Source organism: Mytilus edulis, chromosome 9, assembly GCF_963676685.1.
Source record: "Mytilus edulis chromosome 9, xbMytEdul2.2, whole genome shotgun sequence".
Taxonomy (NCBI): Eukaryota; Metazoa; Mollusca; class Bivalvia; order Mytilida; family Mytilidae; genus Mytilus; species Mytilus edulis.
The window spans coordinates 62,651,801-62,675,343 of NC_092352.1; the positions used below are offsets into that span (position 1 = coordinate 62,651,801).

The 23,543-nt window shown below is 32.8% G+C and overlaps 1 protein-coding gene across 2 annotated transcripts in view; it reads right to left on the bottom strand.

The window, feature by feature from the left end:
• Positions 1 to 6,251: 6,251 nt before the first annotated feature.
• The window catches only part of LOC139488768 (protein tweety homolog 2-like), a 34,648-nt gene continuing 17,356 nt past the window's right edge, over positions 6,252 to 23,543 (bottom strand). Inside the window, exons 4-14 of one of the 2 annotated variants that reach the window (XM_071274655.1) lie at positions 23,000 to 23,238; positions 19,902 to 19,997; positions 19,306 to 19,378; positions 18,756 to 18,825; positions 15,534 to 15,592; positions 14,905 to 14,997; positions 12,443 to 12,582; positions 11,129 to 11,230; positions 9,869 to 9,982; positions 9,055 to 9,106; positions 6,252 to 7,614 (exon numbers count right to left, since the gene is read on the bottom strand). In XM_071274655.1, coding sequence (XP_071130756.1) covers positions 7,546 to 7,614; positions 9,055 to 9,106; positions 9,869 to 9,982; positions 11,129 to 11,230; positions 12,443 to 12,582; positions 14,905 to 14,997; positions 15,534 to 15,592; positions 18,756 to 18,825; positions 19,306 to 19,378; positions 19,902 to 19,997; positions 23,000 to 23,238 — 1,107 coding nt within the window. In that variant the 3' untranslated portion in view covers positions 6,252 to 7,545. Of the gene's footprint in view, positions 7,615 to 9,054; positions 9,110 to 9,868; positions 9,983 to 11,128; positions 11,231 to 12,442; positions 12,583 to 14,904; positions 14,998 to 15,533; positions 15,593 to 18,755; positions 18,826 to 19,305; positions 19,379 to 19,901; positions 19,998 to 22,999; positions 23,239 to 23,543 lie in introns of both variants that reach the window. The other variant, XM_071274654.1, reaches the window with a different exon arrangement.

Here is a 23,543-nt window from a genome sequence, read left to right on the forward strand (position 1 = left end):
GCGTTAACATAACATCGCAGTTTTGAGTTGTCCATATCATGAAGACCCGATATTTCCATAAATGTATCAAAAGTCCTATAACGTTGTTCAAAGTCGTGATAGTTTTCTTGGAGGTCATCTTTTAAAACGTGGCAGAAATGTGGGGTTTATCGTTTCTATTACTGGTTTAGCTTTTTCGATTTAAGAATTGACATACACTCTCTCAATTTCAGCAGTGTGTTTAGTGTATTTATCACCAAACTGACCAAGCTTCTTGTGTTCTTGTACAAAAGTACAGTACGAGAACCCTATTTCATGTCTGACAATAGGATTTTTGTTGTTTTCCAGTTATTAATAAATCCACCGCACTGAACCAAGTCCGATTTCCAAAGTAATAAAGTCCCGCTTGAGCGAGTTTTCTTTGAAATGCCTCATTTTTCAAAGGGAAATTCTTATATGATATGAATCAGGACTCTTCTTTGCCAAATTCTGGTGAATTAACCACAGAAAATGCAACTCATTGCCTTAAGAATTGGGTAAATTTACCCCAAGTATGTTGTATCCAAAAACGTTTATAGCCGAACATGAATTTAATTCCTAGTTGCGTATTCCTCTTTTGTAATATGATTAATGATTGCAATATATACATTCACTAAATCCATGAAGAGGTCGGTCTGTTTTTTCAAATTTATTGAAATTGTCAAAACCAATAATATGAATCTTATTTACTAGTTCAGAGGAATACATACCTGTGTACAAGTCATGAAGAAGGAATTTCTGATCTCGACCAATCATTTGTAATTGCCCCATATTGATGGTTAATCTATCTATGTTTATTTTTATTCCTCACCACTCCAAAACATTCGCACCAAGTTGTTTTTCATGTGATGTTATAATTGGTGGCAATATACATTTGTTTAAATTATGCAAATGTTGTATCGTATGAAAAGTTTGGATTTTACTGTTGATGAAGGTTTCAAAAGCTCATCCTCTCTCGAAGTCTTTGAAGCCTTGATGAGTTTTGAAAAATCATCTCTCCATGCCAAATACTGTATCATGCTTGTCCATTAAAATAAAAGGAAGTTTAAATTCTTCGTTAATTATTATTTCCAAATTCTAAAATTGGCATCAACAATATTACTCTCAAATTATCCAGAAATGACCAGAAACTAATTTGTATTTAGACAATAGGGTAAATATATAATCCAAAAATCCAATACACCAATTAAAACATCTAAAACTTGACATATATTAAATGCATAATAAATGTTAGTAGAACAAGCAACCATCATAACAGGGTATTAAGCCAAAATAATACATATGTGCATCTATCAACAGTGTTTGGAGATATATTTTACTAGTGGTTTACATATTTTTAGGGATTCATCCAAAACATATTTTCTAATCGAGGCTATGCTAGAAGCTGTTGTTCTGTCCTTGTGATTGATTAAAGCAGCTCATAGCAACTGTCAGACCACAACAGAGCAGCAGTAAAAGTGTTTTTTCTTACTTTTGATAAAGATAATTCTCAGTATTCAGTTGTATCCTTAATATTAAATATAATTTACAAGTAACCATAAAACCAACAGCAATATGCATCAAACATATAACCCTAATGACAACAAACAACATTATCCATCATTAATAGTTTTATTAGAAATGAACGTTTTCATACAAAATGAAATAAAGCATTTTTTTTTACGTATTTTAAATATGATAAAAATAATAAAATTAAAAGCATGATAGTAATATTATTTAGTGAAACACAGCACTTCTTTGAAATTAATTGTAAGTATATACTATACAGTAATTTTTAGTGTGTATTTCTTTCTATCCTCCATACAATCTGATTCACCATTTATTTTTCTGTAATTTAAATACATACATATATTTACAAGATAAATTTTCTTTTGTTAATAAAATCTGATCACAAGACATCTGATGGTACAATTATTTTTAAAATTAACAAGTTGAAATGTGAGCTAATGATAACCCAGCTATTAGTATTTTAAAAGTAAACATAAATTTGATGTAAGATGGGTTTTAAAAAGCATCACTAAGTTACTGTTAGGCATGCTCACAAGTATGGTTCCAAATTTCAAAAAGCCCTGATTTGTAATTCCTGAGAAAAACGTGATGAAAATTTCATACAAGGCCAATATCTAAAATAATATATAAGTATTTGGTGAACAGGAAGTTAATGAGCAATGAATCTTATAATGCATCAAACTGAAAAGCATTGCTCACAGAAGCTGGACTATATTTTAGAATTTGTAGTTTCTGAGAAAAATATGAAATAATTTTCGGGAACTGAGTTGCCTGACTGACAGAAACATCATTAGCCATAAAGCAGTATACAAAAGGGTATAATAAAGGACAAATGAAATAGGTTTTAAAATCTTATACATGTATAAAGTTTATTTGATATACAGCTTCTTCAGTGAGTTATGTGTAAATTGGCATTGCTTTTAAACAATATTGGTAAATATTCATGGATTTTGAGACATTCTAATAAGGCTGGAATTCTAAATATAAAAGTTATGAGATGAGACAGATTAATAAAATTCACACCATTTTTCTTGAAATTGTTCATTTTTAAGAGCTATATTAAAAGCTATCAGTTGGACATCGATCAAAAGTAAAGTAAAAAAAATCAAGCATTTTTACACTTTGTTTTTAAAGATTTATAAATATGAAGAAGAATAAATATTTTGTTTTCCTGCTATATTCTCTTAGGGCTGTATCGTAAAAACATACATTAGACAAGGGAAAACTCTTTGAAATCTCCACTATGGATTGTTGGCAAAAACTGGTTTGAATAGTGAATAAAGTCAAATTTAAAACTTACTTGATATGTGGTACCCTTGTTGAAAGTGCATTCATTAGTTACAATGCATGTACAACTGATACAGCCCTTAATATAAGTTTCCTACTTCTTAAAAATAAACTATATATATCCGTTAAACAAAACATGCACAAATCTTTACAAAATGTTCATGGATGTAATCAACTTCAAATAAAAGTACAATCCAGTACAAATCCATAAAGCTAACATATAAAACAAACATTATTGCAATGTTAATCTAAAGTACAATATTTTAAATCTATTAAACTAAGCATCTGGCAAGCTTCTATTGAAGTAGTATTTGTAAAACGTGCTGTAAATAAAAGTTTGTTTTAATACATAAACAAATATATTAACTACAAAATATAAGCAAGACATAAATTTCATTTTAAACAAGAGTTCTGAAAGTATTGCAAGGCAATACATAGTCCACTACCCGTTAAAATTAATTGTACTGGAACAAAATGCTAACTTAAATAAAAACAGAATCTTGAAGCTTTACAAAACTAGAGGCTCTTAAGTCGCTCACCTTGGTCTATGTGCATATTAAACAATGGACACAGATGGATTCATGACAAAATTGTGTTTTGGTGATGGTGATGTGTTTGTAGATCTTACTTTACTGAACATTCTTGCTACTTACAATTATCTCTATCTATAATGAACTTGGCCCATTAGTTATAGAGGAAAATATTTTGTAATATCTTGACTAGATTAACAAATTTACCCCATGTCAAATTTGCTCTAAATGCTTTGGTTTCAGAGTTATAAGCCAAAATCTACATTTTACCCCTATGTTCTATTTTTAGCCATGGCGGCCATCTTGGTTGGTTGGCCGGGTCACCACACATATTTTTTAGACTAGATACCCCAATAATGATTTTAGCCAAGTTTGGTTGAATTTGGCCCAGTAGTTTCAGAGGAGAAGATTTTTGTAAAAGTGAACGACACAGGACAACGACGCCGGATGCCAAGTGATGGGAAAGCTCACTTGGCCCTTCAGGCCAGGTGAGCTAAAAAGTGGAGAAAACTGATTTCTTGCATGCAATTTTTAAATCCAAGGACCATAACTCTGCAACATAATCATCTGAATCAAACTTGATCTCTAACTTGTCATGGTAAAACTATACATGTATTACAAATATCAATTCAATATCTTCAAACATGTATAAAATAGTATGGAAAACTGATTTGCGGGACTGACAAACAGACCAGGTGCAAATCTAAAATCTCCTTCAGCTTTGCTGCTAGGGGACTTATACATCTGAAGTATAGTAACAGACTTAAAGTGAGAGAAAAAAATTACAGAATAGAAAAGATGAAGTTTCACAAAAAAAATATATTGTTTTTCTTTGCCTTTTAAATAAAAGCAGATAGAAGATAAATATTATATTATAGAAAAATATATGAAAAGATGTCAAGTCTTTAAATATGAGCAAAAATAAATCTCATGCACATGTATTCAACATTATTCAAAGAGATGAAAAGTTGCCTTACAGAACTTTTCAAGCAAGGCAAACATTTGTAAGACCATACAAAACCAGATGCTTCACAGGGCGCAGCTTTATACGACCACAGAGGTTGAACCCTGAACGGTTGGGGCAAGTATTGACACAACATTCAAGCTGGATTCAGCTCTAAATTTGGATTGTGATTAAATAGTTGACACAGAATGAATGTGGTCTTATGAACTTTAATATTTTGTTTGCCTTTGAGAAATTCACTATGCTGTTGAATATTAATCCTCTCAAAAAAATGTTTGAAGAAATTTTCTTTTTATTTATGAATCTGAAATGAGAAAAATTTAACCCCTCCCTTTTTTTTCACATCCCCCTTTCCCTTTTTCTAAAACTGATCTCAATTCAAATTTCTAATGGAGTTTGCAACAATAACTACCCATTTAAATACATCATAAAATATTAAAATGTAAAAAAAAGTGCTTGTTATCACTGAATGGTAAAGATTGTTTTCATTTATCAGTTGGTAGTAAAAGTGAATATACATTGTATATTGTATAAAACAATGATTTAAGTTGATTCAACTACTATTCTGGACAAAGAAAGATAACTCCAATTGAAAATACTGTGCAATTGAAAATATTTGCTATTGCACAATACTGTGCAATTGAAGATTTCTTGCTATTGCGCAATACTGTGCAATTGAAAATTTCTTGCTATTGCACAATACTTAATATAATAATTTTGGATCCTGATTTGAACCAACTTGAAAACTGGGCCCATAATCAAAAATCTAAGTATATGTTTAGATTCAGCATATAAAAAAAGCCCAAATTTTCAATTTTTGTTAAAATCAAACTTAGTTTAATTTTGGACCCTTTAAACCTTAATGTAGACCAATTGGAAAATGGGACCAAAAATTAAGAATCTACATACACAGTTAGATTCGGCATATCAAAGAACCCCAATTTTCAATTTTTAATGAAATTAAACAAAGTTCAATTTTGGACCCTTTGGGCCCCTTATTCCTAAACTGTTGAGACCAAAACTCCCAAAATCAACCCCAACCTTCCTTTTATGGTCATACACATTGTGTTAAAATTTCATAGATTTCTATTTACTTATACTAAAGTTATGGTGCAAAAACCAAGAATAATGCTTATTTGGGCCCCTTTTTCCTAAACTGTTGGGACCTTAACTTCCAACCTTCCTTTTGTGGTCATAAACCTTGTGTTTAAATTTTATTGATTTCTATTTACTTATACTAAAGTTATTGTGCAAAAACCAAGAATAATGCTTATTTGGGCCCTTTTTTGGCCCCTAATTCCTAAACTGTTGGAACCAAAACTCCCAAAATCAATCTCAACCTTCCTTTTGTGGTCATAAACCTTGTGTCTAAATTTCATAGATTTCTATTCACTTAAACTAAAGTTATAGTGTGAAAACCAAGAAAATGCTTATTTGGGCCCTTTTTGGCCCCTAATTCCTAAAATGTTGGGAGCAAAACTCCCAAAATCAATCCCAACCTTCCTTTTGTGGTCATAAACCTTGTGTTAAAATTTCATAGATTTCTATTCACTTTTACTAAAGTTAAGTGCGAAAACTAAAAGTATTTGGACGATGACGATGACGACGATGACAAAAATGACGCAGACGACGACGCCAACGTGATACCAATATTCGACCAAAAATTTTTTAATTTTTGCGGTCGTATAAAAAAAAGTGGAATATGATACCACAGATTTAAGCAAGATTTTGCAAGCAACTTGAACAGGTTGATTATCAATTGAATATAAAAACAAATTCAACTGTGAAGTCATAAGAGTCATACTAAGTACACGGTTATAAGCATTGAATTGTTTATACATCAACAATTAATTATAATTGACATCCAGAGTATAAATATGATGTCACATTGTTGAGATACTAAAGATAATGCAAAGGTTTTGTGGACTTTTTCATTGATGTAATTTTTAAGCCAAAATATCTATTAAATGGAATTTATTTTAATATGGGACATTAAAATAGAGATAACTGTATTGTACTTTAAGCTTGGCCTTCATAAGGGTGCATCACAAGGTTAACTCTATATGCTTCAGTAAATTATACGTTTTAAGAAGACCAAGCTAAAATATAAATCAGTTATTTCCTAATTTTTCTTTAAATTGGTTCCTTTTCAATATGCCAGTATTGGATGTAAATTCTTATAAAACTATGGGACATCATCCACTTCATGTAGTATACAGTATGACTTTTTATCACAGACATTTTTTGTTTTCTACTTTCATTTTACTACTTGAAGCACAGTGATAACTATTTTAGTTATATTTGAGATCAACAGAGGCAACAAAAGTTTCACCATGGGAAACCAAAAATATCATAACAAGTACAGTGAATAATAAAAAACAAAACATGCACAAGTCAATCACAGATATATATAGATATATACAAATATACAACCTTTTTCACTACTTGTATCTTTTTAGTAAATCAAAAATGTTATCATTATCTGTTTTAGAAAATGTATAAAAATGATGTAAAAGCTAGGAAAAAACTTGTGAAAATGGAAATAACTCATATTACAGATAAAGACAAACAAATATGCATACAATAAACAAAATTAAGTATCAAATTAATAAAAAACAATTACTTTCAAACCAAAGTATGATGGCACATGCAATTCATTGGTGAATTTATAAACAACTTGAGTATTACATATGAAATTTCTAATTTTAGTTTGATGATTATCGTTAACTGGTGAATCTTTATTGATGTCTCTAGCCAGTTATTGTCATTTTTATGTCGAACTGCCACTCAAAATCATAAAATATGTTAAAAAATTTAATAAAGATTCAAATAATATATTCTGTTGAGTGTGTTTAATAAATACCCTGTATAAATATAATATGGAAACATCAAATGATTAGAAATTAATAAAACAAAAAAATCTTATTATTGAGATAAATGAACAAATACTTCAAAAAAAATTGTTTAATGAATATAAATAATGTCAAAAAAAGAAAAATTGATTATATGATGCAAGATGTAAAAAGTGCAAACAATTGTATATACAAATGCATAACAAGTCATTATGAAAGCCCTTCATATATCTCTCATTATGAGATCATTAAAAACCTCTTTCTATAAGAACACATTTATTACTGTACACACAGTTTAAATGTTAATACAAAACCACTTAGGTGGGCGGATCAGTATTTATTTAGTCTTTATAATCTCAAGTTTCTCAGTTTTCCAATCTGTACATCATGCTTCACTTGAAGTTGTACTGTGACTTCTGGCATGTCGGCTCTCCCCAAACCCACGTACAGAGTACTGAAAAAATACATCATGAATACGTAAATTCCATTATTAAAGATATTTCATTATTAATTTCGAATTTAATCTGTGAAATGAACGGTTGGAGGTAATATAGCTATATTAATAATATTTTATTAATAATAGTGAAATAAATTCTGCATTTAACTGAGTGAAAATACAGGACTTATTAATTCTCACTCTGTGATAAATAATTCACTAGCCAACATAAAATAGGAACACCAGTTACACAGATAAATTATATAAGTCCTACTATGAATCCTTCTGAATTTCATTAATAATATCATTAGAATGATGGTAACATTGAGATGAACTCCTTGCAAATTAGAATATAGATAGATCAAATATGCAACTCAAGAAGTGACAACACTGATAATTATCTTCAGCTCTGTACATCATTTATATAAAGATATTGGGTTTGTATCCTAGGTCTTTTTCAAAAGGGGAAAGGGGCACTGACTGCCTAAAAGGGTCCTGCTCCAGTCATCCCACAACTAATCAACCACAATTTTTCCCACAAAAAAACTAGAGGCTCTAAAGAGCCTGTGTTTAGAGCCTGTGTCGCTCACCTTGGTCTATGTGAATATAAAAGGAAGCAGATGGATTCATGACAAAATTGTGTTTTGGTGATGGTGATGTGTTTGTACATCTTACTTTACTGAACATTCTTGCTGCTTAAAATTATCTCTATCTATAATGAACTTGGCCCATTAGTTTCAGTGGAAAATGTTAGTAAAAATTTACAAATCTTATGAAAATTGTTAAAAATTGACTATAAAGAACAATAACTCCTAAGGGGGTCAATTGATCATTTCGGTCATGTTGACTTATTTGTAAATCTTACTTTGCTGAACATTATTGTTGTTTACAGTTTATCTCTATCAATTATAATATTCAAGATAATGACCAAAAACAGCAAAATTTCCTTAAAACTAACAATTCAGGGTCAGCAACCCAACAACGGGTTGTCCGATTCATCTAAAAATATCAGAGCAGATAAATGTTGACCTGATAAACAATTTTACCCCATGTCAGATTTGCTCTAAATGCTTTGGGTTTTGAGTTATAAGTCAAAAACTGCATTTTACCCCTATGTTCTATTTTTAGCCATGGCGGCCATCTTGGATGGTTGGCCGGGTCACCGGACACATTTTTTTAACTAGGTACCCCAATGATGATTGTGGCCAAGTTTGGTTTAATTTGGCCCAGTAGTTTCAGAGGAGAAGATTTTTGTAAAAGTTAACGACGACGACGGACGACGCCGGACGCCAAGTGATGAGAAAAGCTCACTTGGCCTTTTAGGCCAGGTGAGCTAAAAAGGGGGGGGGGGGGGGCAGGGTCTCTCAATTTGTTATGAACCTTTATCATAGAAAACAATTGGTAAAATTAACCATTTTCTAACAAATTTTTCTGATTTAGGTTTTGAGATAAACTTACAGCAGGTGGTGGTGAGTCTAGAGGTGGTCCTCCTGTCATATTGATGGCATCACTGCTGAAACAAACAAAACTTCATTGAGATATGCAAACAAGTCCATGTATTTATATATTTTTATTTTATAAACACCAACAAAAATTTAAAAAAAAAATATACCCTAGAGGAACTTAAAAATATTGAGATAGAAAATAGGAAATGTAAATTAAGAATCTTAAAGTAACTTAATTCCGTTAAAATTGCAAATTCTTAGAAAGAAAAAAACTGTATATACACATCCACATTTCATGCACAGTAGGCAAATAAGAAGTTAATGGGATGTGGACTCAAAGTTATTGATTGATAACATTTGCTTAATGTGCAGGGACAAATATTTTATGATGAAACCAATCAATGACTATGGTTTAATAGAAATCTTGATATCAAATATGAAGAATAGTAGTAATATTTTGTACTTTCTGTAAAAAATATGCCAAAACTTGTGAGACAGATTATCAAATTGATTGACATTGGTGAATCTACAAAAACTCCTTTAATTTAAACAAGTTATAAACACTAACCAATCAAAAGATATCCAAAGAAACAACAGTCAATTTAGCCAAAGTATATCAAAAACAGTCAATTAGCCAAATTAAAGCAAGAACAGTCAATTAGTCAAAATATAGCCAAAACAGTCAATTAACCAAATTATAGGTAGAACAGTCAAATAGCCAAATTATAGCCAATACAATCAATAAGTCAAATATATTGACAGAATATTGCTAAAAAAGGTAAATTTTGTATTTTCTTAATTTCAATTCAAAGAAAAAAATTAATTACTTTGAAGGTCCAAGTGGAGATCCTATTCCATATACTGCTCCGTAGTCCTGATATGGAGGTGGCCTTGGTACAAATGGGTCAGTATCATCCACTGGTCTGTAGCCACTTCCTCTTCTACAAAACATAATATATCATTAGCTTTCCTATCATTTCTTTTAACTTTTCTTTTTTTTATATTCTGTTTTAAAAGTCGACTTTGATCATCAGTTGGAAAAGAAGAGATCGAAGGTAGATAGTTACAAATGAGAAACCTTACAAGTGATGGCAATACCTCACATGTCAGCCAAGAGATCTAAAAGGCACAAACTAAACCTATTGAAACATACAAATTTAAAATAATAATGTGTCCATAGTACACAGATGCCCCTTTGGCACTATCATTTTCTATGTTCTGTGGACCACGAAAATGGGGTTAAATATCTAATTTGGCATTAAAATTAGAAAGATTATATCATAGGTGACATGTTTACTAAGTTTCAAGTTGATTGGACTCGCACTTCATAAAAATCTACCTCCACCAAAAACTTTAACTTGAAGCAGGACAGACGGACCAACGAATGGATGAACGGATGCACAGACCAGAAAACATAATGCCCATAAATGGGGCATAAAAAAAGTTGTTTTAGTCTTTGTATGTGTGAAATTTTCTACAGATCACACTGTTTATAGCAAAATACTGGAAATTAAAAACAACTTGTTTCACAGAGCTTACTTTCATTCTATAGAAAAAATCACAAAAATGTGCAGTAGTTAATATAACAAAGTTTTCTTTTCAATTCTTGTCTTTTCAGAATCACATAAAAACAGCATGGTGTTAAAAGTAGATATTTTGTTACCTGATCAATTTACAATTTCCTTATTCATTCTACCATTGAGAAACAGCACAAGCTATGTATCATGAAGCACAGACATTTTATTGATTAAATGCCACAATTTCATCTTGCCTTTGATCACTGAGAGTGAGATCCCATACTTTTTATCACGGAGAAGCAACAATTCCCAATGAGATGCAACATCTAAATCTGACCTTTTGTAACTGAGATGAAAATTCTGCCCAACCTTTTTCACTGAGATTCACATTAATATTTGATCTTTAGCCTCTGAGATGCCACATTATTACCTGATCTTTAGCCTCTGTGATGCCACATTTAAATCTGACTTTTTTTAATTGAGGTGAAAATTTCATCTATACTGTTGGCACTGAGATGCCACATTATATAACTTACCTTTTGCCACTGAGATGCCACATCATTATCTTACCTTTTGCCACTGAGATGCCACATTTTAGGAAGAATACACTGTGTTAATGATAATAACAAAGATAACAAAAGGAATGCTGCCAATATCAGGGACATGTTGAATCTGCAAAAGATAAATAAATATCTCCATTTCAGTTTACCGTGGATTCATTTATTTTCGTTGGTACCAATTTTCATGGTTTGAAGAAAATTGCATTTTCGTTGATATTTGATTTTGTTGTTTTTCAAAAGTCTGCATAAACACCTATACACAATTTGTAATTCGTTGGACATTTAAATTTGTGGTTTCAGGTTACCACGAAATCCATGAAAATTGGTATCCAACGAATAATAATGAATCCACAGTATTACTTCTTTTATTACAATGAGAAGTATATTTAAGACTAAATTTTGTTTTGTATAAAAGTGATAATTGGTTTGCATAAGTTAAATTACTACTTTAATATCATTTAGTGTTTTTGTCTGTTTAAAACTTTGTAGTCTCTGATAAACTTATTTGTTTTATTTTTTTAGGCTTTGAATGAGAGCTTGACATATGGTATAACTGGTTTATTGTTGAAGATGGTTAGTTGACCTATGGATATCTTTTCTATTATTTTTACTGTTGGATAGCTATCTCATTATCAATATAGTTTCTTGCACTTGCACTTTCTTTTTTGTTTTTGTTTAAAGTTATTGTAATACAAATTCAAATCATGACCTAACTATTAAATAACATTGTCAATGCTCAAATCAATGAGTTCCTTGATCACTTTTCAACATTTGAGCTGTGTTGGATAAATATCGACCTTATTCAAGTTCACGTTGACCCATTATGGAACATTCAAATATCAAATAAAAGACATATTTCGGTCTGTTTTGTAGGGTTCTTATATCAACTCTTCCTGTATGTGCCTGTCCCAAGTCAGGAGCCTGTAATTCAGTGGTTGTCGTTTGTTTGTGTGTTACATATTTGTTTTTGGTTCATTTTTTTACATAAATAAGGCCGTTAATTTTCTCGTTTGAATTGTTTTACATTATCTTATCGGGGCCTATAAAGCTGACTTTGCGGTATGGGCTTTGCTCATTGTTGAAGGCCGTACGGTGACCTATAGTTGTTAATGTCTGTGTCATTTTGGTCTTTTGTGGATACATTTTGTAGTTGTCTCATTGGCAAAATCATACCACATCTTCTTTTTTATATCTTCAAACAGTTATAGACTTTGCATAGAGATATTTTCAACTTAAAACTAGGTAAACAGATATGCATAGGGTCCATTTCTATCTGCCACAGCTCATTTAATTCTTGGATTAGTTATTATATCATTTTACTTACATAACTGTATGACATACTGCTTCCTTAATGGCTAAGTAATTATCATGTGTTCTCTGACACTGGAACACATTACTCAGAGCTGTCAGATTTCCAAAACCATAGTTCAGTTGTGTTCTGACAGCTATTATAGGCCCTTTTACCTACAAATATAAAAGCATTTTAAAAAAAAACCATTTTGCATTTACATTTTACTTTTTAAAAAAGAAAGAAAAGATCAGGAAGAAGATAAAAGACCAAAGGACAAGAATTTCCCATTCAATCACTTGTGAAACACACCTTTTCAGTAATATTTTCATCATTTTGACTTAAATTCTTATAACAATTTGTAAAGCATGTTTTTTTTCCAGCAACTGTAAATGATAAGTTTAATGAAAATTTAAGGTTACTGTATTTCTTAAAAAATTGAATAGTGAATCATAATCTACTATTACAGCAGTGTTGAGCAACCTTGATTATCTATGTTTAAGGCCACTTTCAGCAGTGTTGAGAAACCTTGATTATCTATGTTTAAGGCCACTTTCAGCAGTGTTGAGCAACCTTGATTATCTATGTTTAAGGCCACTTTCAGCAGTGTTGAGAAACCTTGATTATCTATGTTTAAGGCCACTTTCAGCAGTGTTGACCAACCTTGATTATCTATGTTTAAGGCCACTTTCAGCAGTGTTGAGCAACCTTGATTATCTATGTTTAAGGCCACTTTCAGCAGTGTTGAGAAACCTTGATTATCTATGTTTAAGGCCACTTTCAGCAGTGTTGAGAAACCTTGATTATCTATGTTTAAGGCCACTTTCAGCAGTGTTGAGCAACCTTGATTATCTATGTTTAAGGCCACTTTCAGCAGTGTTGAGCAACCTTGATTATCTATGTTTCAGGCCACTTTCAGCAGTGTTGAGCAACATTGATTATCTATATTTCAGGCCACTTTCAGCAGTGTTGAGCAACCTTGATTATCTATGTTTAAGGCCACTTTCAGCAGTGTTGAGCAACCTTGATTATCTATGTTTAAGGCCACTTTCAGCAGTGTTGAGAAACCTTAATTATCTATGTTTAAGGCCACTTTCAGCAGTGTTGAGCAACCTTGATTATCTATGTTTAAGGCCACTTTCAGCAGTGTTGAGCAACCTTGATTATCTTTGTTTAAGGCCACTTTCAGCAGTGTTGAGCAACCTTGATTATCTATGTTTAAGGCCACTTTCAGCAGCGTTGAGCAACCTTGATTATCTATGTTTAGGGCCACTTACAGCAGTGTTGAGCAACCCTTGATTATCTATGTTTAAGGCCACTTTCAGCAGTGTTGAGAAACCTTGATTATCTATGTTTAAGGCCACTTTCAGCAGTGTTGAGCAACCTTGATTATCTATGTTTAAGGCCACTTTCAGCAGTGTTGAGCAACCTTGATTATCTATGTTTAAGGCCACTTTCAGCAGTGTTGAGCAACCTTGATTATCTATGTTTAAGGCCACTTTCAGCAGTGTTGAGCAACCTTGATTATCTATGTTTCAGGCCACTTTCAGCAGTGTTGAGCAACCTTGATTATCTATGTTTCAGGCCACTTTCAGCAGTGTTGAGCAACCTTGATTATCTATGTTTAAGGCCACTTTCAGCACTATTGACTATATTGTGACGGCAGTTTTAATTGTTGGAGGAAGCTTGAGTGCCCGGAAATAACCACAACCTTCAGCAAGGAACTGGCAATCCTAGCCAACGCAACCTCAGTTTGACTGACAAGTAACACAGTAGATAAACGACCTAGACATGTTAGACGCCACAGCAAAGAAACCCCTTTAATAACTCAAATAACCTATTAAAACATGTACTAAATTTTTTCATAGATTATCGGTTATAATATTGGGTCATTTCTTTAAAATTGCATACCAATGTAATATAGGTAAATTAGTAGAGTTTATAAAAGAAATGAGGGGTTCTCTAAAGTTGTAGTTATAAGTGTGTAAAATTAAAAGACCTAAGCAAGTTATGAAACAACTTCAGAAGAATGGGGTTTGCTTTGTAAATAATTTTGAATTGGGTTGTTGTGTGGTGATTATTATTAGAAGCATGTAAAATGCTTAGATTTTAATTGTATTCTGAGTGAAAAACAAATAAAACTGATGTTTATAGATACTGTATAGTTGTTCTCTTCACACTGTATTTGTTAACATTGTTTTGAATGAATTATTTCATTAGAAATAAAAAAAAACTTTTGATTTTGAAGCAGTTGCATAAAAAAATCTGAAAACCTGCTATCCTTCACAACATCCTAAACAAAAACTGGACAGCAAAATATAATCAATCAACATTAACCACTACAAGCAAACTTATTTTTTATGAATAGTGACTGTTAAATGCCAACATTCATACCGCCAAGGCATTTATGCTGTGCATATGTGCAATATATAGCTTCAATGTAGTACATTTGTATACATTACAATATAACATAGTAAACATACAGAACTTCAACTTACTTTATTTATTATACTTAAACTAATGCTGACATTATAAATCTTTGATAATGTGTCATTCGCTAAAGTTACAGCACTTAAAGCTTCGGAAATGTCCTGAAATGTGAAAGTTTATATACTTAAAATTACACTACAATATAATGACTGCATGGTACAGCAAATAAAATTTTATTCATTTTTTTATGCTAACATTTCCTTAACTTCATTTTGTGCTACAAAAAATAATTCATCATCTGTCAGTGAAGATATCATGGCAAAATTGGATCTCAAAATTGAGAGGAAGATTTTATCGCAAAGAAAAAGACATTGTAAGAAAAAAAAATCAAAAAATCAAAAAAGCCTCATAACATTTCAGACTAAGTGCTGCTTATCATTTCTATATATTTTTGAAGAAAGGTAAAGCAGTAAGAAACTTTAAATTCAGAAATTATAGCATGTGTTTATTGTTGTGATTTTGTAATCTTATTTTTTGCAATTTTGAGAAAAATCCTGTTTAATTTGTATAAATTTTTTAAAAATGAAAGTTTTAATTATTGTGATTAAAACCTGTTGCATTTTTCGCAATAATAAAAACATTGCAATAACTTCTGAATTTACAGTAATAATTATCAAAGAGAATTTTTCCAGCTTACATGAGAGTATTGACCTGCTGCTCCGTCATCCTTACATTTAATGTAGGTTTTGATTATGTCTACAAAAACAAAAGTAGGGGAAGTTAGTTATTGTCCTCTTTCATAAAACTTTTTTTATGATAAAGTTCATGTGAATATTTTATAAACATGCAATAGACCATAGGTATATTTGAAGATCATGGTCAAGAAAGTAATTTTTGAGGATTGAAAAAAGAACAAACTTATTTCTATTTACTTGTCTTATTGAGTTAATTACAAAATCTCTTTATTTTTATATTGGTTGCAGGGTTTGTTTTCTTGTTGAGTGGATGCTGTATAAAGTGTCCTGTGCTTGTATGTAGTGGATGCTGTATAAAGTGTCCTGTGCTTGTTTGAAGTGGATGCTGTATAAAGTGTCCTGTGCTTGTTTGTAGTGGATGCTGTATAAAGTGTCCTGTGCTTGTATGTAGTGGATGCTGTATAAAGTGTTCTGTGCTTGTATGTAGTGGATGCTGTATAAAGTGTCCTGTGCTTGTTTGTAGTGGATGCTGTATAGTGTCCTGTGCTTGTATGTAGTGGATGCTGTATAAAGTGTCTTGTGCTTGTTTGTAGTGGATGCTGTATAAAGTGTCCTGTGCTTGTATGTAGTGGATGCTGTATAAAGTGTCCTGTGCTTGTTTGTAGTGGATGCTGTATAAAGTGTCCTGTGCTTGTATGTAGTGGATGCTGTATAAAGTGTCCTGTGCTTGTTTGTAGCGGATGCTGTATAAAGTGTCCTGTGCTTGTTTGTAGTGGATGCTGTATAAAGTGTCCTGTGCTTGTTTGTAGTGGATGCTGTATAGTGTCCTGTGCTTGTATGTAGTCGATGCTGTATAAAGTGTCTTGTGCTTGTTTGTAGTGGATGCTGTATAAAGAATTGTGTGCTTGTATGTAGTGGATGCTGTATAAATTGTCCTGTGCTTGTATGTAGTGGATGCTGTATAAAGTGTCCTGTGCTTGTTTGTAGTGGATGCTGTATAAAGTGTCCTGTGCTTGTTTGTAGTGGATGCTGTAGAAAGTGTCCTGTGCTTGTATGTAGTGGATGCTGTATAAAGTGTCCTGTGCTTGTATGTAGTGGATGCTGTATAAAGTGTCCTGTGCTTGTATGTAGTGGATGCTGTATAAAGTGTCCTGTGCTTGTTTGTAGTGGATGCTGTATAAAGTGTCCAGTGCTTGTATGTAGTGGATTCTGTATAAAGTGTCCTGTGCTTGTTTGTAGTGGATGCTGTATAAAGTGTCCTGTGCTTGTATGTAGTGGATGCTGTATAAAGTGTCCTGTGCTTGTATGTAGTGGATGCTGTAAAAAGTGTCCTGTGCTTGTTTGTAGTGGATGCTGTATAAAGTGTCCTGTGCTTGTATGTAGTGGATGCTGTATAAAGTGTCCTGTGCTTGTATGTAGTGGATGCTGTATAAAGTGTCCTGTGCTTGTTTGTAGTGGATGCTGTATAAAGTGTCCTGTGCTTGTTTGTAGTGGATGATGTATAAAGTGTCCTGTGCTTGTATGTAGTGGATGATGTATAAAGTGTTCTGTGCTTGTTTGTAGTGGATGCTGTATAAAGTGTCCTGTGCTTGTTTGTAGTGGATGCTGTATAAAGTGTCCTGTGCTTGTATGTAGTGGATGCTGTATAAAGTGTCCTGTGCTTGTATGTAGTGGATGCTGTATAAAGTGTCCTGTGCTTGTTTGTAGTGGATGCTGTATAAAGTGTCCTGTGCTTGTATGTAGTGGATGCTGTATAAAGTGTCCTGTGCTTGTATGTAGTGGATGCTGTATAAAGTGTCCTGTGCTTGTTTGTAGTGGATGCTGTATAAAGTGTCCTGTGCTTGTATGTAGTGGATGATGTATAAAGTGTTCTGTGCTTGTTTGTAGTGGATGCTGTATAAAGAATTGTGTGCTTGTATGTAGTGGATGCTGTATAAAGTGTCCTGTGCTTGTATGTAGTGGATGCTGTATAAAGTGTCCTGTGCTTGTTTGTAGTGGATGCTGTATTAAGTGTCCTGTGCTTGTTTGTAGTGGATGCTGTAGAAAGTGTCCTGTGCTTGTATGTAGTGGATGCTGTATAAAGTGTCCTGTGCTTGTATGTAGTGGATGCTGTATAAAGTGTCCTGTGCTTGTATGTAGTGGATGCTGTATAAAGTGTCCTGTGCTTGTTTGTAGTGGATGCTGTATAAAGTGTCCAGTGCTTGTATGTAGTGGATTCTGTATAAAGTGTCCTGTGCTTGTTTGTAGTGGATGCTGTATAAAGTGTCCTGTGCTTGTATGTAGTGGATGCTGTATAAAGTGTCCTGTGCTTGTATGTAGTGGATGCTGTAAAAAGTGTCCTGTGCTTGTTTGTAGTGGATGCTGTATAAAGTGTCCTGTGCTTGTATGTAGTGGATGCTGTATAAAGTGTCCTGTGCTTGTATGTAGTGGATGCTGTATAAAGTGTCCTGTGCTTGTTTGTAGTGGATGCTGTATAAAGTGTCCTGTGCTTGTTTGTAGTGGATGCTGTATAAAGTGTCCTGTGCTTGTATGTAGTGGATGATGTATAAAGTGTTCTGTGCTTGTTTGTAGTGGATGCTGTATAAAGTGTCCTGTGCTTGTTTGTAGTGGATGCTGTATAAAGTGTCCTGTGCTTGTATGTAGTGGATGCTGTATAAAGTGTCCTGTGCTTGTATGTAGTGGATGCTGTATAATGTGTCCTGTGCTTGTTTGTAGTGGATGCTGTATAAAGTGTCCTGTGCTTGTATGTAGTGGATGCTGTATAAAGTGTCCTGTGCTTGTATGTAGTGGATGCTGTATAAAGTGTCCTGTGCTTGTATGTAGTGGATGATGTATAAAGTGTTCTGTGCTTGTTTGTAGTGGATGCTGTATAAAGTGTCCTGTGCTTGTTTGTAGTGGATGCTGTATAAAGTGTCCTGTGCTTGTATGTAGTGGATGTTGTATAAAGTGTCCTGTGCTTGTTTGTAGCGGATGCTGTATAAAGTGTCCTGTGCTTGTTTGTAGTGTATGTTTTACAGTTATGGAGTTTTTGCTTTAGAGAGAGCTGTCTTCTGTTAGTTTTAATTAATACATTTGTCTATTTTGAACTTTGGTGGATAGTTGTCTTATTGGCAAACATCTGACATCATCTTATTTTTTTTAACATAAGAGTTTATACAAATGAGTAGAAAATGGTGTTCAATCTATCACACAACTGTACTACACTGTATAATCTCAGTAATTACCCTTCTCTATTCTCTCATTGACAACATTCTCTATAAAATTTTCTGGATCCACACATAAATCTGCATTTGTCTGTAAATAAATCAAATAGTTTATTAATGATCTTGAATATAAAGAGGACCATGTCAAAAATCCCAATTTTCTTTATACACGTATATAGTACCGGAGTACTGCTTCAGGTTAAAGTTTTTGGTCAAGGTAGTTTTTGATGAAGTTTAAGCTTAATAAACTTGAAACTTGGTACACATGTTCCCTATGATATGATCTTTCTAATTTTAATGCCAAATTACAGTTTTTACCCAAATTTGATGGTCCACTGAACATAGAAAATGATAGTGTGAGTGGGGCATGTGTGTACTATGGACACATTCTGGTTAATTATGCTATAATGCACTGTCCAACCTCCTGCCGTCAATTAACTTTTTCCAGGAATAGGCCTGAATCAAATTCTACACAAACTGGAGTCTTTTGCCAGGACAAAAGCAATATTCTTCAAAAGTTTTCTGGTTTTTGGTTGTCATATTTCAAAGCAAGACTGGTTCCATCACTTACCACACTCCCTCCTAGGTATACTCCATTCATTATCCAGGAGAGGAACAGGATAAGGAAACCAAAAGAAATAGAGCTGAAAATATACACATAGAAAAAATAAATCTTAATGGACTTATTTCAAGTTTAAATATTTTAAATCTTTTTGGATATCAAAATAAGCTTTCATAATTATTTTTTTTTCTTATCTTTTTTTTCTAGTGTGATTTCAAAAAAAAAATTTGCCAACAGGCAACTTTTAGGTTATCTCAAATTCAAAATGACCAAATTGTGTGAAAAAAATTCCAGATCCTTGCACTAGCCTGTCAACTCTGGTGTTTAAATTGAAACCAGCATGTGGCAGGTACATTCAACTCCAATCTTAATTAACTAGGATTGTCAGTTTTCCTACTCTAGGTTGTGGTTCTCTCTTGGCACTCTGGCTTTTTCCGACCAAAAAAAACTGACCACCATGAACTAGCCAATAGTGCTGATATTTGCGTTAAACACCAAGAAATCAATCTGCATAGATAGATGTAGAATTTTGTAGAATCAGGATATAAGATATCTTATGCAAAATAAACTTTTTTACTTTAGTATTATATACACCTTATACTTACGTTGCCAGGAGACATCTAGATCTTTTACAACAGCCACACAATGATACCACTAATACAAACAGTATCACAGACAATACAACTACTGTTGATGTCCATCTATAAGGAAAATCAAACATATAACAGGCAAAATACATCTAATAAAATAATCTAATAAAATACAGGCAAAATATATCAACTTATACATCTTAAACAAGAGTGTACCGCTGAAATGTCTCGCCTGCTTAACTGCTTCTTCACTTTATGTTGGAAGTCTAAAAGATGAGGCTTTTAACATCACAGAAACTCAGGTCAGATAAATAATGTCAGACCGATATATACACCTTACCTTTTTTTATATACAAACTAATTGACCAATGAACCATGAAAATGATATCAAGGTCAGTTAATAACTGACAGACAGATATATATATACCTTTAAACCATTCCAAATTGAAACACCTAACAAATTTGCCTATTGCTTAATTTACTAAAAAATAAATTGACCAAAACACAAAAAAGTAATATTAAGCAAAGAACCATGAAAATGAGGTCTCAGTCAGATGAAACCAGCCTGACAGACATGTTCCCATTACAGTCATTCCATACAACCAATTTAGTTGACAACTGTTTATAATTTTTGAGAAATGTTATCTATACTATTAAACGAGAAGATCTCATTTTGTGTGGAGCTTCTCTTCCTTCCAAGATGAATTAATCATCATGCCTTTGTGTTCTATAGGTAACATGCATAGTCACATTTGTCATACATTCTTATGATTTTTCAGATTGAGTTATTTTTGTAGAAAAACAACAAAAAAGTAGTCCGGATATTGATTCCGTCATCAGACTGACTTTAAGTCATTGATCAGACTTCCGGTTTGAAACATGCACAAGTACAACCAATCGTATGATTGATAACAAAACTGAAAAAACAAGTGAAACTGCGAGCTACTGCTCACTGATGATACCCCCGCCGCAAGTGGATAATATTAATAGTGTAAAAATATGCAAGTGTTCGGTAAACAGGAAGTTGTCGAGTGATGAATCTGAAAACGCATCACACGGCATAGCTGACTTATATAAATCCTGAAACCAAATTTCAGAAATCCTTGTATTGTAGTTCCTGAGAAAAATGTGACGAAAATTTTCAACTTGGCTATCATGTGTAAAATCATACAAGTGTTCGGTAAACAGGAAGTTGTCGAGTGATGAATCTGAAAACGCATCACACGGTATAGCTGACTTATATAAATCCTGAAACCAAATTTCAGAAATCCTTGTATTGTAGTTCCTGAGAAAAATGTGACGAAAATTTTCAACTTGGCTATAATGTGTAAAATCAGACAAGTGTTCGGTAAACAGGAAGTTGTCAAGTGATGAATCTGAAAACGCATCACACGGTATGGCTGACATATATAAATGTTGATACCATGTGTAGTTCCTGAGAAAAATGTGACGAAAGTTTCATGGGACGGACTGACTGACGGACGGACTGACGGACGGACTGACGGACTGATGGACGGACTGACGGACGGACTGACGGACAGACAGAGGTAAAACAGTATACCCCCCCTTTTTTAAAGCGGGGGTATAAAAAATAAGTCAATCAGAGCGTTCTCTATATCATGGTGTTTAGATCGCAAAAACCATGATAACCACAACTATTATACCTCCTTAGACAGGACAATTATTTTTCACGTTAACCTACAATGGAAACTACGATTATACAACTTTAATATATAGAGACTATCTGTATTCTGTCTACTGTTTTCTTTGAAATGTTTACTATGTAAGGGGTCATACCAGTTGCATATATATTAAAATAAGTGAATTTTTCAACATGTGGAAACAAGAATGCGTCCATAGTACACGGATGCCACATCAGCACTATATCTACTAAGTTTCGAGTTGATTGGACTTCAACTTATTCAATAACTATCTTGACCAAAAACTTTGACCTGAAGCGGGACAGATGGACGGACGGACAAACAAACGAACGCACGGATGCATAGACTAGAAAACATAATGCCTATAAATGGGGCATAAAAATTTATTGTTTAAAGTAAAAGTAATAATATGGCAAAAATGAAGAGATTAGAGGTTAGAGATAAGAGGGAGGCAGGACCTTTTTCCTGACGTCAGGAACGGGTGGTTTTTTTAGCTCGGGCTTTTTGGGATCCTTACAGGATCCAGGAATATGTTTTTCGATTTCAAGATTTCGGGATATGAATTTCTTTAAATTCTGCAATTCGGGATTTCGTTTTTAAGCCCAGAACCTCAGGATCAGGACCCCTCCTACCACCCCATTAAATTAGCCTAAGTCGGTCTTAGTTTTTTACACAAGATTCATATCCTACCATTGGTATGTTAATAAGACTCTCAAAAGAAAAAGCACTGCTGGATTGTCCGAGAAGCATATTTTATTACACTAATAATGGTCTATTTATAAATTAGCCTAAGTCGGTCTTAGTTTTTTACACAAGATTCATATCCTACCATTGGTATGTTAATAAGACTCTCAAAAGAAAAAGCACTGCTGGATTGTCCGAGAAGCATATTTTATTACACTAATAATGGTCTATTTATAAGCAGTTACATTTATTTCATGTTTGACGCGGTGCAAATTTTTTATTCAATTTGACTTTTACCAAAAGATTCATTAATATTGTAGCAAAGGAGAAGAATAATTGTGGTCTGAGGCCAGAAACATGATAATAATTGAAACTTACAGAAAGGAAACAAATATCGAACTTTGGAAAAAGGGACAGAGCTTTTGATACCTTATACCGAAATTCTCCATACATAATATATTTTACAAAAAAAACATTCTACAACAGTTCACAAACCTTGTATGCCCGCGATTTCACGGGTGTGTTCTAGTACTTCTAATAATAGAAGGCAAACAATATCTAGTTATAGATATTATAAATCAGATATGTTTTTGAATAAAAACGTGTTAAGTTTCCTTGGTGAAAACAACATAATTTTAGCTGTTCAGTTGGTTTTTTTTATTTTGGACTGGGAGCCTGTCTCATTGAAGTTTACTCCTCATTTTCACAGTTTGGGTAATAAGTCTTATAGTGAAACTGCTGTGAATTCTTCATCCCTAGCATACCAACCTTATAAATTCTCCATTGGTTGTATTGTCAGATATAAAATCCAGGTTAACATCAGGAGTGCTATCTAATAAATTTTTGATATCTGTTTTGGCTTTAGTAGACTGGTCTAACATGTCTTTAGTAAACTCTCCTATCTGTGTCTTTACTGTTAGGTTGGATATCATACCCATTAAAACTTTTTCCAAATCTGGAATACTTCTGTCTGCTAGATTTGCAGCAATACCATGCATTTTATTTATCTAAAAAAAAGTATCTTCACCATGTTTGCTTATATATAATAAAAATTTACTGTTTGTGAAAATCTTTCCTTGAACCCGTCTTTCACCAAATAAGATTTTGATAGACATTTCTCACTAGTCAATGACTCAATATATTAGTCAACATATCCTGAATTTTTGAGAAACATTTAAAATATCCAAACATACTTTTAGTTCCTAGCTAAAAAAAATTTTTTTTTTTTTACACAGGTCACCTTCTTAAATTCTATGATTAGTTTTTGCTTTCTAATAACATTTAATGTTATAATGATTATCCTAACTATACT